Source organism: Protomyctophum parallelum (assembly GCF_964188405.1).
Source record: "Protomyctophum parallelum genome assembly, chromosome: 6".
Classification (NCBI taxonomy): Eukaryota; Metazoa; Chordata; class Actinopteri; order Myctophiformes; family Myctophidae; genus Protomyctophum; species Protomyctophum parallelum.
The window spans coordinates 20446065-20462342 of NC_139701.1; the positions used below are offsets into that span (position 1 = coordinate 20446065).

At 42.2% G+C, this 16278-nt stretch overlaps 2 protein-coding genes across 3 annotated transcripts in view; one reads left to right on the top strand and one right to left on the bottom strand.

Annotated features, from left to right (window-relative positions):
- The first annotated feature begins 18 nt into the window (after window positions 1-18).
- chst7 (carbohydrate (N-acetylglucosamine 6-O) sulfotransferase 7) lies at window positions 19-8572 on the top strand. The gene is made up of 4 exons (XM_083767583.1): window positions 19-69; window positions 844-1812; window positions 2108-2448; window positions 4611-8572. Exons 1-3 carry the CDS (start codon window positions 34-36, stop codon window positions 2414-2416), a joined length of 1314 nt encoding a protein of 437 aa, XP_083623709.1. The 5' UTR covers window positions 19-33; the 3' UTR covers window positions 2417-2448; window positions 4611-8572.
- A 1431-nt stretch (window positions 8573-10003) lies between these two features.
- The window catches only part of slc9a7 (solute carrier family 9 member 7), a 49184-nt gene continuing 42909 nt past the window's right edge, over window positions 10004-16278 (bottom strand). For both annotated transcript variants that reach the window (XM_083766538.1, XM_083766537.1), the window contains one exon: window positions 10004-12636. In XM_083766538.1, the coding sequence (XP_083622664.1) occupies window positions 12382-12636 (255 nt within the window). In that variant the 3' untranslated portion in view covers window positions 10004-12381. The remainder of the gene's footprint in view (window positions 12637-16278) is intronic.

The following is a 16278-nucleotide window of genomic DNA, read 5'->3' on the forward strand; positions in this document are numbered from 1 at the left end:
GGGTTCGAAGATAAAAAACAGTTTCGGGATATTATGGATCTGTGTGTCGAAGGTGCAGATATTCAACTGGTGTGTGACTGATTGTCTACTGTCTATCAATTTAAGCCCATATCTCCGCCTCTGTCTCTTATCTTTGAATTTAAATACTTTTGCAGCCAAATTACGTTATTATTAATTTTATTAAATTACCCAGTGGGGCATTTTATTGCTTCAATGCTTGTTGATAATGGTCCGGGACGCCGGGTCCTAACGTAGCCATGGTTCATGTCTTCATGACTCTTGTTTCAGGGCTAGGTCCTAACCCTAACGTATAATTTGTTTTTTCTTATAGAGGAAGAGAAATTATGTTATGTTGAAGGCCTACCTAATGGACGGGGCGTGGTGAAGTCTCTATCGTGTGTGTGTGTGTGTGTGTGTGTGTGTGTGTGTGTGTGTGTGTGTGTGTGTGTGTGTGTGTGTGTGTGTGTGTGTGTGTGTGTGTGTGTGTGTGTGTGTGTGTGTGTGTGTGTGTGTGTGTGTGTGTGTGTGTGTGTGTGTGTGTGTGTGTGTGTGTGTGTGTGTGTGTGTGTGTGTGTGTGTGTGTGTGTGTGTGTGTGTGTGTGTGTGTGCGCGTGTGTGTGTGTGTGTGTGCGCGCGTGTGTGTGTGTGTGTGTGTCACACTCTCCCTCTCTGTCTGTCTGACTCAGATCTTTGCGGCTGCTGGTGACCACACAACTCTGCTGCTTAGAGCGGCGCCTTGCTTGCAGCCAAAACAGAAAACAACCTCTCGAGCAGGAGAGAGAGAGAGAGAGAGAGAGAGAGAGAGAGGGAAGTAAAAGCTCCGGTGTCCCCTTTCTGTGGAAGGAGATGAAGAGGAGGCTGCAGAAGAAATACTTGGTTTTAATCCTGGGCTACACCGGTTTGCTTCTTTTCATCCCCTATGCGTTGGATTACCGGAATAGACCCGACTATGTTCGACACGGACAGCAGCAGCGGTGCCCTGACCTGGAGAACACGGTGGCTCTGTTGTGGAGCAACACCGGGGGAGACAACAAGTTCAACAACGCCTCCGGCTCGGCGGAGCAGGACTCCGTGGGGCGCCGGGGGAACCAGTCCCGGATCAACATCTACCTGCACGCCACCTGGAGAACCGGCTCCTCGTTCCTAGGGGAGCTGTTCAACCAGCACCCCGACGTCTTCTACCTGTACGAGCCCATGTGGCACATTTGGCAAGCCCTGTACCCCGGGGACGCGGGGAGCCTCCAGGGCGCCGTGCGCGACATGATGAACGCCCTGTACCGCTGCGACTTCTCCGTGCTCAAGCTTTACGCGGGCACCCAGAACATCACCACGGCGTTTATATTCGGCTGGAAAATGAACAAAGTAATATGCTCGGAGCCGCTGTGCAACTCGCACCGGAGGCACGAGATCGGTCTGGTGAAGGAAGAGCAGTGCGGAAAGTGCCAGAGACGAGATATCAGAGAGCTGGAGAGGGAATGTAAGAAGTATCCCGTCATGGTCATTAAGGGCGTGCGCGTGTTGGACATGAGCGTCCTTGTCCCTCTGATGAAGGACCCCGTGATAAACCTCCAGATCGTCCAGCTTTTCAGGGACCCCCGGGCCGTGCACAACTCGCGTCTGAAGTCCAAGCAGGCGCTGGTCAAGGAGAGCATCCAGGTGCTGAGGAGTAAGAAACAAAGCGACAAATACAAGCGTCTGCTGGTGCCGAACAACCGGGTGAACCGCGCGGAGAACTACGTCTCCAGCGCCATGGAGCTGATATGCGACAACTGGCTCAGTGACATGCTGCTGGTGATGAACGCACCTCCATGGGTGAGATTGAGAAGCAAGCTGTGGTGGACTATCTGTAACTAAAGTGCATTTACTGTAATGTACTTTAAGTGGGAGGGTGGAATACTGTAATACATGATGTATTTTGAGCTTGTAGATCTGCTAGTTTTTCGCTCTTAGTGAAAATGTCTGAAGATTTCAGAATTACTAAAGAAAAACTCTAAATTCCAATACAGCAATTATGCATTGATTTGAAAAAGAAAATGTTCTTTTGTTATCTGTTCTTTTGAATACTTGAGTAGCCTATTTATTTGGTGTACACTTTGTCCACCCACAGGTGAGAAGGAATTACATGCGGATCCGCTACGAGGACCTGGTGCTGAGCCCCATGGAGGAACTGCAGAGGCTCTACCACTTCTCCAACCTCTCCAGCTTTCCAGCCCTGGATAAGTTTGTCCTGAACATGACTCACGGCCAGGGCTATTCCTCCGACCGACCCTTCCTCATATCAGCCAGGGATGCCAAGGAGGCCATCTATGCCTGGAGGGAGAGACTCAACGTGGAACAGATCAATCAAGTGGAAGCGTACTGTAGTGAAGTCATGAGACAGCTGGGTTATCAGAAAAACGGCGTGGATGAAACATAAGCATTACATCTCTTGTGATTCAAAGGATGAAGGTAAGAAAAAGACTATGTCTAAGTATATCATACATGGCACAATGTACCCCCAGCCCTTTCAAGATTATTTAAAAATATCCAAGCAACAAGCTCACAACACATCGCATTGTGATGCAATATGAGCTTTTAGAGCTGCTATTTTCAAATAGTTGATACAGTATTCACTTAACTCTTTTGACTGATGACCACCTCAAGAACCCCCAGGGGTCCCAGGGCTGTACCGTACCCCACTTTGAGAACCACCACCACTACTATACTCTACTATACTATTTGCTTAATCTTACCAAACCTGTTTGAACTCATGACATGTGTCTTTTTTTCAACTTAAATTAAAAACAGAAATAGACAAGGACATACAGAAAGCAAAAAGACAAACAATTGAACATTACAGTATGTGTTTACAACTAATTGTAGGAGATCACACACAGACAGGATAATAATAAAATGCAAACAATATGTGAGCGTACGCGTACATACACACACACACACACACACACACACACTCACACGCATACACCCCCACACACTCTCACAGTCATACACACACCCGCACAAAATAATATTGGACAGTAAAGTACCGTATATAAAGAAAATAAATAACATCAGTTACCATCCCATCCATGGGACATGACATGTGTCTTATTCTGTTGTAGAGCAACTAATTACTTAGCAAATCTGCTTCAACAGTTATAAGTTAAATGCAATCCAGTGTATTTGGTCCAATACACCTGTTGAATGAGCTTGATCTTTTTCATTATGGTCGTGATCCAGCTCAGTTTAGATGTCCCTGTTATGAATTTATTAACAATGTTAGTGGACTCTGTTCCTTCCTTATAGATAACGGATCCGCCAGAGCCCACATAACATACGGTAATCTATTTAACAGACCTATCAACCCATGTTATCAGTAAGCTTCCCTGTTGCATTTCCCTCTAAAATCTACTTTAAATGTATTGTTGCATCACACGTTTCCACCAGGTATAAAGCAATGGGTTACATTTGTGTTAATTGCATATAAGAATAAGATCAAACTTATATAGCTAAATATCCAAAACACATCAAATAAGCCTACCGGTAAGGTAATACATGAAATCTACAGTCATATAAAGTGTGCAACAAGTCAAGGTACCAGTGGAGGAAAAATAGTACACGTAAACACAGAGAACAGGCTAGGGTCAAAAGTAGGAGATACCGGTATTACACATTCTTATAAGTGTGTGTGTGTGTGTGTGTGTGTGTGTGTGTGTGTGTGTGTGCGCACGCGCATGTGTGCGTGCACTGCTATCTTTGTGAGAAGCCAATGTATGTGATCTTTTAGTGTTTTAGTGATCTTTAGGGTTAGAATTATAATTATTGTGTCGACCTGTGTAGTGGAACTATGTGGTACTTCTGTAAGAAACTTTGTAGGGACCTCTGATGCCCAATATTGTGGAGCTGGAGCTTCTGACAGAAAATGTCAGGGAAACGTTTCTCCCTGACCAATCCGGTGTTCAATAGAGGGCTCATTGTTTGCTCCTTTCTGGCAGCGTTGGGCTCTTCTCATGGATAACTGGGGGCTGGCACCGAGTCGCTGGGCCTTGGACCATGCTGTGAAAAAGGGGGTCATTGTATATTCCTGTCCATGAAGGGCTCGAGCTCCCAGGGTTACGCTGTCACCGCCAGCCCTCGACAAGCGAACCCTTTACAACCAGGCTGCCTGTATGCCGTCCACCACATGTTGCAGACACAGTGTGGATGCAGTGGGGACCTTTGGGTCCATCCAGCGATGGTGTTCAGAAAGTGCAACTATTACCAAGCCCTATTTTATAATTGATCGTACACCGAAAATATCCAATCAATGTGTTGCATTGTGAGCTTGAAGATCGGCTATTGAATTGTTTTCCCCCCTATAATCGCCTATGTCCAAAACAGGTCGAAAGTGTTTACCTTGTTTACCCTGTTGAAGGTTTGGGAGGCCCAGACGGAGGTCAATCCCATTCTACCAAAAATTGTCTGTGTCCATTAGTTAAACACTAAATCACTGCAGTGCACTGCATTGTAACTTGTAAGTCATTGAAAGTTGTAAGCTAAACTGTACAGTATCGGTCATTATCTAGTCATGGCATGAACTGCTCACATCCTTGGCTGAATCACTTTAAACTAAATACATTTCTGTTTTACAGGGGCCAGACATTCAGGCTGAAATAACAATGAGACAAGTTGGAATCTGGTCCTCAGGGGAATTCACAAGCACACATGTTGGAAGAAGGCCCATTTGTTGCTCCGGGGAGACAGTCGAGGCCAAAGAGGTGCCACTTGAAGAGATGTATTTGCGACAGGCTGCCATCAACAGCTGTAGCATTGCCTGTTAACCAAGACCCTCACTCGGCTACAGAGACAAACCTCACCAAGAAGAAGGCTGCTGCTCCACTGGCCAGGCCCTATCCCTCTGTCCTTTCATCAGCACTAATCCCTTCTCAATCCCCTGGCAGGCCAGGGCCAGAATAAGCCTGAGACTGGTCCTGCCATGGATACTACCTTTAGTACCTTACTGCCAAGATCCAGATTGGAGCACTGGGCCACATCGTGTTTAGCCTCACCTGTGACCTCTGTGCAGACCTCATGTGGCCAGCCAGTGACTAAGCGTGGCAGTAATCTTGAGAACTACTGATACTTACCAGTAGCTGGCTCACTAACAATGCTAATTTAGAGAGCTTTGAAAGAAGAAACTGTTTTGGTGGGAAGAAAGCTGACTGGGGAGCTATACTGTACTACCACCCCAGCCCACCTCAGGAATCCAGACAGCTGCCAGCTCTCCGCTGTTACTGACAAAACGCTCACATTGGTGTGACATTTTCTAATATTCCATGGACGTGCCTGCAAGAGCTGCCTTGTCTCCTTGGCCAACTAGCTTTGTGCAAGCTGTCACATGGCAGGTGATACTGACAAATTGTATGTAGGCTACTGTAGCAGTCTCACAGTAAAGAGAATGGATTATCTTCTAAAATGTTGTGCTGATTTTTATGTGCCACCGGTCAATGTTGTGTTGGAGGGTGAAATGTTATCGCCATTTACTAGATGTTTACTGTTCATTGCTCTGGAATGGATTTTAAAAAATCCATTCCTTGTCCTCTTGACAAGGAAAGGAAGAACAACTTAAATGAACTTCAATAAAGTTAAATGAGTAAATACCATGGTTAAGGATTATATCTGTTATGTATGTTTAAACTGGTCTATGATGACATCTCTGGCTAAAACAAAAGGAAAGACAATTTTGGATGGCTCTTCATTTTAAACCGTTTTAATCAACATGTTCACATGCAAAATATTGCAGGTAAAAGTCGACTAGAAACAAGTCAACTAGAAACAACAGGTGTACATTCTTATTTACAATTAGCTACATCTCATATTTCTCAAGTACAGACTGAAAAGAAGGACAGACAGCCAGCAGCAAGACCTACAGACCAAGAGAGAGCGCAACAGTCTGGAGAGAGGGTGCACAATGCACATGAAGGTTCTGGCATGCTTCATTTATAACTATTCTGTACAAGGAATTACCGTATACATCAAGCTGAAAAGGAACACCTCGCCCATTTTCAACCTGGTCTCCATATAATTGGTCCCCATTAATGCTCTGAAGATGGCACCATTTTTGTCTATTCGCTCTGTCTCAACTTGGCCAAAGTCAAAGTTGTACGATTAGTCACACATGTTACCGCAAAAACCTGCCTATCAATGACATCATCGCTGGAGGAGATTCCAAGCTAAGGGAAGCTACATCCTTTCTTTTCCTGGAAAGTTAAGCATGCTGAAATAGAAGTCATTTTTCTTGTATCAGTGAATAATAATATTGTCGGTAGGCACATTTTCAAACAGTCCACCTCGGAGACAGAGTGTGCAGACAGAAATGGTTCCGTCTCACAGTGAATATTAGTGAGGGCCCATACTGTATATTGAGATGTTAAAAACAGCTAAATGTTCCTTTAAGGAGCCCTGGGGCCCCCAGACTCCTTGCATGCCTCCTCAATTTGAATCTAAAGTGACAAATACTACTCCCTTGCCCTGTAGCCACTATTTGACATGTCCACAGCATTGCCGTCATAAATTGCTCCCATGTCTTCAATAGTAACATTTATATTTTTTTCCTCCGATACATCTTAGACATAAACAGATGCAAGCCCTGTTAGCCTTTTTTCTTATGTTAGTTAATAAAACACAGGTAAATAGTAGGCAAATTTCCCCCGTGGACATTTTCACAGTTTAGTATTTCACATCCAGTAGGTACTGTAAATATCTGCTGTCAGTTATATCATGGGGAATTCTATTTTTAAGCTACACCAAAATTAGCCATATAGCGCAGAATAGCTGGTATGAGCATCACAGAGGCAGACATGATAGTATTAGCATGACTGGGCAGTGATCTGGGCATATGCCCAAATACGGGTTTCTGGACACACAATGGCTCTTTGAGACAAAGTTGTAAATGAGTAGGTTCCAGATACAGGATTTCGTCTACATCAGATTGTGGAAACAGATTTTGTGACAGAGTGCAATGCAGAATGTTGTGTCCCCCCTTTTCTTACTAGAGTGACCCAGAGTCCATACAACTGGCTGGGGCTTGCATAACTAGATGGATTTCACTACTGAAATCCCTATTGACTTCTAACATTTGTGGGGGTTCTCTCTTGTGTGTCTGTCTCATGTTCAAGCCAGACAATTGGGCCTTTCACCCAACCCTGCAACACCGCAATTCACACTTGATCTTAACGTACTGACATATTTGTAGGTTTACTTCCTTGGGAGCCTTTAGTACTGTACAGAATGTTCCAAGGAGAAAATCCAACATACCGGTAACACATCCTTCAGTTCAGTGGTTCTGAAACCCCCATACAAGACCCCCATACAAGATTTGTGAATAATTGAATAACATTCAAAATGTTTCAAATCTTTGCAAGATTATTTAGAAAATAGCATATCTACAAGCTCACTACTGGCTTGTAGATCGGCTAATTTCAAATAGCCAATGAATGTACTGTATATAATATGGTTAAAGTGGTCAAACTGACTTTGATGCCATGTTCAACTCATTTCACTGGAGACCCCTCAAGGGGCCCTGGGGGTGCCCAGACCCCAACTTGAGAACCACTGTTCCAGTTCTATCCAGTTAAAATCTGAAATCCCCTTCCCCTTAAATCCACAGACAGTTCAGCTGAGCTAAAGTGCTTGCATTCCTCTCCTATAGTGCACAGCTGGAACAGATATTATACAGGTCCCAGGAAAGGCCAACATGAGCACCAAATCGCCTGCTAGGCTGCTACAATTTACAGTTGAACAGGAGCTCAAGGGAACAAAAGAAATTAAGACAAAAATGTTCTTAAATGAGCATCGCTCTGTGTACACTAGTATGGCAGACATTCCATTCCTGTGCCTGATGAATTCCAACACAAGCACAAATCGTTTTTAAACGTCTACTTCACCCATTTTAAATGTTTTTCATAAAATTGTTCCTCACTAATGCTCAATATGATGGTATTGTATCATTTCTGTCTATTCACCCAATGTCTCAGAGGACTAGGAGGGCTGTGGACAGTTAAAAAAACCTGCATTTCCAGTAAGAGAATGACTGGAGTTTCAATTAGCTTGGAACCTCTTTAATTGATGGCATTGCCTGGTAGGGAGGTTCCATAGCCCACCAATGAGACAGTGAGTAGATGAAAATGTGTAATTTTATAATGAGCATTAGTGAGGACTAATTACATGGAGATAAGGTTGAAAATGTCTCCTTTAATTTGATACTGATTGGGTATTATACTCGAACATGTATAAATAGCAAACCAGATACATTTCTAATTTTGCAGTAGACAATGTTTGTTTTGGCAAGGGCTGTATATTGTTGCCGTCAGGCAGAAACCTTGTATCTCCATATTTCAACAACTTTGTTTTTTCCTATAAAAGCCCCACTTCATCACACTAGTGTCACATCACATAAAAGTAAAATAAATTGTCTAGCTTGTGCACCTGCCAGTTTTGTTATTTGTTTAAAGTAAAAGTGGTTGTGGAAGTTTTTATACATAACAATTAAAAGTATTAACAAGAGCTTTGTGACTGAATAATAACTACATTGGAATTGGAATGCAGGTTCTTTTTCCCCTCAGTTCCTGAAAAGTTAACGTTTTAGATTTCCATCCGACAGCGACCATATATATACTATAATGTACCCTGTGTGGATTGTCTAAGCTAAGGCAATAGTTCCCAAAAACATTTCAGGTCGAGATCCAAGAGATGTTTGCCCAAACTATCGAAAATAGCAGATCTACAAGCACGTGCCACATTGCGAACTTGTAGATTTTCACTTATTATATATTTTTAATTAATGAAATGTATACATGCGTTTGTTTTGCATTTTATGCAATTATTTTATTTTATAAATAAAAAAATATAAATAACATTTATTTTATATATATAATTATTTTATTCTGATGTAGGAAAACAAAATGGGATTTTTACTCTAGTCGTGACCCATAACAATAAGTCTGTGACCCACAAATGGGTCCCAACCCACTGTTTGGGAAACAGTGGATTAAGGATGTGCCTCAGAGTCAGGAAGCGGTTGGGAGGTCAGCTCAAATTCAATAACTGCTGCTTTCTATAGCTCACAGCAACCTGTGGTGCGGTGCAAATCAATGGCTTGGAAAATAACTGACCTCAGCACACTGTTGTGGAAAGTGTTGGGATGGAAACTAGTGCAGTGGCTGGCATTTCGCTGCTGTCGGGTGGAAGCCTTGTATTGTGCAAAAAAACATGTTAAAATAGCTAAATTAGCGATCTACTGTACAAGCTGTGTTATGAACTTGTAGATATGCTATTCATTACTTTTGTGCACAGCTCATGTAGGGCATGAGCAGGAAAAAAAAAACATACACGGTTGAAAGGTCTGACAGCAATGATTTGTAATCTTTAAAACATTTTGATTTTACATAAAGCATGGGCGAACAACTTTGGCTTTGGTTCCATATATCGTGTTTGATTATGCAGGTTTTTTGATTAAGCAGGAGCAACATTTAGACAATAATGCCCGATTTACACTTTCGTTCCATGTTGTACACTGAAAACAGCCGATCTACAAGCTCACAACATGCAACAACGCGTTGTGAGCTTGTAGATCGGCTATTTTCAGTGTGAAACCAAGTATAAATCACTCTAAATACAGTATGTAGTAATTCAGAAAAATTGCTAAATCTTGGGAGCTGCTGCTGCATACCATTCGTTTTCTTTTTTGTTTTTAGAAGCAGTATGTTAATTTCCATTTGTGCCATTAGGTAGATCACATGTTCCCCTAACTAATTACAGAAGAACAATTTTACAGGGTTATTTATATAATTGTATCCAGGCTATGGGGAAGTTGCTTGAGTCGTGCAATTTGTATGCAGTGACTGGGGATGTTAAGAGAAACATTGCAAGGACACTTTCATTTCCCCATGTTTGCTTAGTCAGAAGAACATATAAACATTACAAAAATAATAATGAATTCACCTTTTCCCTGAACCTTTAAAAGACAGATGTACTAAGACAAACATGACATGTACCGTTTACTTAAAAGTGGCAATGACAATTGTGGCTACACAATTAGCCATAGTAAGCATAAAACAATTGACATGGTTCTGTTTTACACTTGCTTTTAACTAGGTTGTGAAAGTTTCTCAAAGTGGGATTACTTTTCTCGGATGTGCAAACACCTTTAAAAAAAAAAAGAAGAAGAAAAGTGCAAATGTAGAAGACTCCCCAAATCACAGTTATATTTTAAGCACTAGCAAATACAACAGTACACAGGATATATACATTGATTTGGTGTACACGGGATATAGACATTGATTTGGTAATTTGCCAATTGCTTATAACTGAGACAGATTCAATAAGCCCTGTACTGTGTCTACCTACTATGCAATTCACCCAACAAATGGAACTTAAAACATCTGTACTATAGCTGTTGCTAGCTACAACAGGCAGGGAAGCACGTCTGAATTCCCATAAGATGTTAGAAGTCCGTTTTTATTCAATGTGGAGTTTTAATCTTGAGCTTAGGTGAAACGATATATGTGCCGTTTACACGCAAGGCCCTCAGTGCAGTCCAACTGGTGAAAGCATGTGGTCATGTGAACTGCTTTCAGGCTCAATGCATGCATTCATCTGTTAAATATACTTTCAGAGTGGGGTATTGCACTAGTGGACTGGGTTTCAAATTCACATTCAACCATATAGACTTTTAATTGAATGGTTTAGTGGCCTTTAATTTGAAATTTATCTATGCACCTCTCATGAATTCAGACGTACATACATTTGGCAGTTTAAAATAAATCTGAATTGCCTTTAAATGGTCACAGCACTGGACAACAACTGGCTGAGAGCTATGCCAATTTTGTCATCAGCACAGGTGGCCAACTGGCCATGTCACATTATTGCGTGATAAGGTTAGTTTCATAGCATAAATCAAAGACATGCAATAAAGGTTAGAGACGTCCCGTAACATGAACATTATTTGTAATTGTAGAGATGAACGCAGGCAATTCTAAAATCTTACTAAAACAAAAGTGTGCATTGTATTTACATGCTTGCATTCTTTAACCCACATTCATTCATTACAGCTTGTGATGGTAATTAGATGACCAAACATTCACCATCCACCCCCTTCCCTCTTCACGCCTACAGATTCTCCACTACACACATGCATTTGTTTGAATGCAACAGTCTTCAGCACATCCACCCAGCCTTGGTCAGCCTGCTTCCTCAAGGCGTTCGGTACAAGGTGACTAATTCATGGTCTTCACACATACCATGTGTATGGACTGAAGCCTGGCCCATATATTGGCCATTATTTTACTTTTTTTTTAATGACATCCGTATCTGCAAATATGCAGCCAATGTGTCCAGATTTGTACCCACTTTCAACCTGGACTTTTAACATTTTTCTTCAATTTGATGTTCCCAAATTCAAAGTTTTTCAAATTCTTTTCAAGATTCTGTACTAAAATTCTTTGACAAAATATCATTCCAAAAATCTAATCGGTGGTGTAGGACTCTCCAAAATCAGCATCGGACGGAAAAATCTGGTATCAGTCAGGCTCTAGTTTGAAGGTTCTTATACGGGGGTAAGATTTGCGAGGGCTTTCTAATGAGCTTGAAAATGAATAGCCAGCAAGGAGACCTCACCGTGTCACCTCAGCAGTCACCCCATGACAGAATCATCACACACTGTGACAAGCACACTGAACCGCACAGTCTCACATTGCACTTCTTTCGAACAATTTGAGCACACAAAATATGGCATATTCAAAAGTGCAGCGATTGCATGTCCCGTGAAAGGTAGATTGTCACTAAATCCTGCATAACGACTCACCCTCCCGTTTATATAAAGGGGAAGGAGAAAAAAGTAAACAAACATCGGTAAAATCACAGTATAACAGCATGGAGTCTTACGCCTGATTTGTACTTTGTTTGCACGCTGTGTCACGTTCCAAAAATAGGCAATCTACAAGCTCACATGAGCTTGTAGACCGGCTATTTTGAGTGAGCGACACCGAAGCGCAACTTAAGTTTAAATCCCCTTTCCCCCTTCTTGGAGGGGGCTGTAGGTGACGCATGTCTCCTGGATCCTCCGATCCAGCTCCAAGGGTGATGGTCATGAAATGCTTCTTCTGCTTCTCGGGCCCCAAAAGCGCAGAGTCGACCCTCCAGCGCTCGTCCGGTCTCCTCCCGTCTCGTCTCGTCCCCGTATCCGCTCTCAACGAAAGGACCATACTCTCTGCCCGCAGGAGTGAGGTGTGCCCAGGGTCCAAGGCGAGGAGGCTGTTTGTTTCGGTTCGGATCTGGGGAGTTAGTGAAGGCAATGGCGCATGAGTGAGGGGGGGAGGTAAGGGTAGGGGTGTACTGGGCTGGGGGGGTAGGGGGGTTTCATGGTCAGATGTGGTCCTCAATGGGGAAGACGAGGCGTGTGCCGCGGCTTAGCAGATCCTGTTCGCGGGAGTCAAGCTCACGCTCCAGCGCCTCCTCTGAGGTGCTGGCGCTCCTCTTCCCATTGGTGTTCCAGGCCGAGCCCCCTCTGGCTGCGTCAGCCCCGTTGGCTGTGATGGCCGTATCGCCGTACGTCAGTGTCAGGTCGGCGTCGCTGAGGATCAAGTCAGAGTCGTCGTGGTCCTGCAACTGCTCGTGGTTCTGAAATGCACATGACAATGGCTTATATTTCAGCAAATTAACTTTCCATTATCTTGGAGTCCCCATCAATGATGTCATTGGTAGAGACAAGTTTCCCGAACTATCCATACTAGTGCAGTTCTGAGACAGAGTGAGCAGACAGAAATTGTGCTGTCTTATAATGACCATGAGATTATTTTTATTCACTAATAAATTCATTGTTAATCTTATTGACAAAATGGCTTCGTTAAGACCTCCATATTATTATGGTCAATGCCTGTGTGAAAAGTGGGAGCGATTGGTGCAGGCAATGAGGAGATACGCCGGTGTTTCTGACATTCATTCAGACATTGACTGAATTATAGTATGATTTGGAACCCCATCTGAAAATATTTTGTGCCAGGGACAAGATTGAAAAAATTGTCATTTTTTCAAGATCTTTGTTTTGATGCTTTAACAACTAATTGGTTGGGGCTCCCCTGGAACCCCCTCAAGGACCCCTGGGGGTCCCTGGACCCATTTTGAGGACCACTGCCTTAGGGTTCACCCGCTATTGGTTTACAGAAATAAGAGGGAAAGTGGGAGACTTCTGTTTAAGTGTAGCAGGGATGTGAGTGAAACATACAGTATGACGATGCGCTAGTATTAAGACTGATTAGGACTGTAAAGCTGCAGTCAACATGCATACATTCAAACATAATGACCCATGCAGAAGCATGACTACAATCACCCAGAGATTTAAAAGATACTCAAGTATTTGGACATGGGATAAACAGTTTGACGGCCGAACAGGCTTTCACAGCGGGGGAATCGATAGTACTATAGGCAGCTTGTGTCCTCAGGGAAATAGATGAGTTGACTGGATGGGTTTGTGCTAGGTCAACAGCAGGATTATTACTCTGATGAACGGATCACATGGATTAATCCTGATTACATAACCCAGCCACCCCAACATTTATCCCAAAGAAAAAACAGTAAATTCTACATAAATCCATCAGGCCCTGTAATGAGATGAAAAGGCAATGTTTCTTTTTTTTCCTATGATAATGGACGCGGAAACTGAAACATTTTAATGTGTTACACAAGCAAGCATGGGAATTATTCATGATGTTGCCTTTATTTTTATTTATTTTTAAAGATATTTTTTGCGGCTTACGCCTTTTATTGATTTTTGAAGGGACAGACAGTAGGCTGACAGGAAACGGGAGAGAGATGGGGGGATGACATGCAGTAAAGGCCGTGTCGGGTCCGGGAGTCGAACCCGCGGCACACTGCGACTGGATTACCAGTCCGGTGCCCAGACCGTTACGCTACGGCCTGGGCCGATGTTGCCTTTATTAAGAATTTCTCTGAACTAATTCTGGTCGAGACAAATGTTGCGACAAAATTTTTTATTCATCACCGTCCACAAATTTCAATCTCTCCCATTCTCGCAAGTCTCTCCAATTGGTGACCCAGAACATTGGATTGTCCTGATTACATGAACAATCGACTAAATTAGTGGCTTTCCCGGATAACACTCCTACGTTTGGGGCGCCCGCTGGCCTAGTGGTCTAAGCGCATGCCACATATAGGCTCTGGCCTGACAAGACAACGCGTTGCGTGTTCGAGTCTCGTTCATGACAACCTTTGCTGCATGTCTTCCCACTTTCCTTTCTGTCTTCACTAATAACTATCAATAAAGGTAAAAAGCCAAAAACAAATCTCTACAAAAAAAACACTCCTAGTCAAATAGTGGCCCACACAATTGCAGTGAGAGATGACCACAAAATGCGCCCAGAAAACATTTGGAGAGACAGATACAGGGTAGGTAGAGTCAGTGGCCCTTTTCATTCAGAATAAAAGTTAAATCCTATTAAAAGTTGTCATGTAAACACCTACAAAAACTTAAATCGGAATGAAAATGGCCAATCTGATTTAAACTTAGATCTGATGTAACTGATCGGTTTATTCCATTTTTAAATCCTATTGAAACAATTGTGGACTCATGTAAACACTCATTCGGATTCAAGTTCATTTTGGTCTTTCTGTGCATGCTTGTTTCCATGTAATTGGTATGGCTATATTATGCTCTTGTTTTGCGATTAATTATAAGAAACTAGACATGTTTAATTTCACATCTCTGAGAGCAACCTCTCATAGGCTACGGGGTACATCAAATATAATGTAATATGGCATAAAAGTGTTTTTTTATTTAAATTATTATTATTTTGTTTTACCTGAAATGTAGTGGAGTAGAAGTAAAAGTATTGGAAATTGGAAATACTCAAGTAAAGTAGAAATACCTCAAAGTTTTACTTTAGTAGAGTACTAAAGTAAATGTACTTATTTACTTTCCACCACTGGACGTAAACATATCCGCCCCGCCCCCTATCCAATCAGAAGCCTTCCCAGCCCCAAACCTGATGTGGAATGAAATAATGGGATTTAAAAGTATTGTCCATGTAAACACTCATTCGGAATGACCATTTCCCATGTAAACACGCAGCAAAAAACTTACTTCTGAATTAATTAATTCTGACGTTTTCATTCTGAATGAAAAAGCCCTCATGTAACCGCAGCCAGTGTTTCAGAGTTTCAAACTGAATAGGAAAATCTGCCAGCGAGAACCCATGTGTGACCTTCCAGTCAATGGTTGTTTTCTGTGTCAAAGACTTTAGGACATAACTCTTTTTTATCATTGCAGTGAGGTTGAATGAGTCTTTTGTACTACAAGATGGTCATTCATTCATCAGCAGACCCGAAAATACTTATGTTACAATTCTACTGACTGAAATTGTGATATTAAAGAGCATTCGGGCAGAAAACTTGCATCTCCATGAATGCCCAACTTTGCCGTACAATAGTGTCACACAAAAGTAGTGACACAGCTTGTAGAGCTGTTATCTTCTCTATATTTAAAACATTTCGAAACTATTTGTGAAATTGGTTAAGTCTGTCGGTGGGTTTTAGAAATATTTAACCAATGAAAGTATTAACATTAATTGACTAAATAATAACTACATTGGATCCATTGGAACACAGGTTCCCATTTCCTGAAAAGTTACGTTTTTTGACATACAAGGTTTCCACCGGACAATTTTGCAATTATGTAGAAGAGGGCTTGTGGCTAAAACCACTTCCAGGGAAAACAACTTAATTATGTGTCATACAATACAATGTACTGTTATAGTAAAAGAAAAAGAGGCAATATTCTCATAATTTCCCACTATCTTGATCTAACCTCAGCTGTACTGTAGCTTGGATAAACATGCAATGTGACCAATCATTCATTACTTGTGATTCAAAATTCATCTCTGCGTCATCAGCTGAGGCAAAACATTTTCTCTGCGGTTTGTTGTGTCGCTAAACTAGGGCAATGCAATTCTACCTTTCTCTACTTTTGTTCCATTTAGTTTGTGGCTTCTTCTGTATGAAAACTTCTGACACGCACTTCTTGGCAGCCAGGTCGGTCAAAGGCCATTCTCTACATGAAATTATTTGTAGACCGGGGGAAAAAACTAAATGTACAGTAACTAGCTCAGGAGGACAGGGTGTGTACTTTTATTACTATAATTGTGAGCTCCAAATGTCCCCACCAATATGATCAAAATTTGAGAAACACAGACATCGTTAGGACAATTATTGTCCTGGTCCTCACAAGAGAAACGGTTGTTTGATGTT

Coding starts and splice junctions, on each gene's coding strand:
- chst7 (XM_083767583.1), top strand. CDS start 34: ATGGATCTGTGTGTCGAAGGTGCAGATATTCAACTG. Junction 70..843: donor AAGGTGCAGATATTCAACTG/GTGTGTGACTGA, acceptor TTTCTGTGGAAG/GAGATGAAGAGGAGGCTGCA. Junction 1,813..2,107: donor TGATGAACGCACCTCCATGG/GTGAGATTGAGA, acceptor GTCCACCCACAG/GTGAGAAGGAATTACATGCG.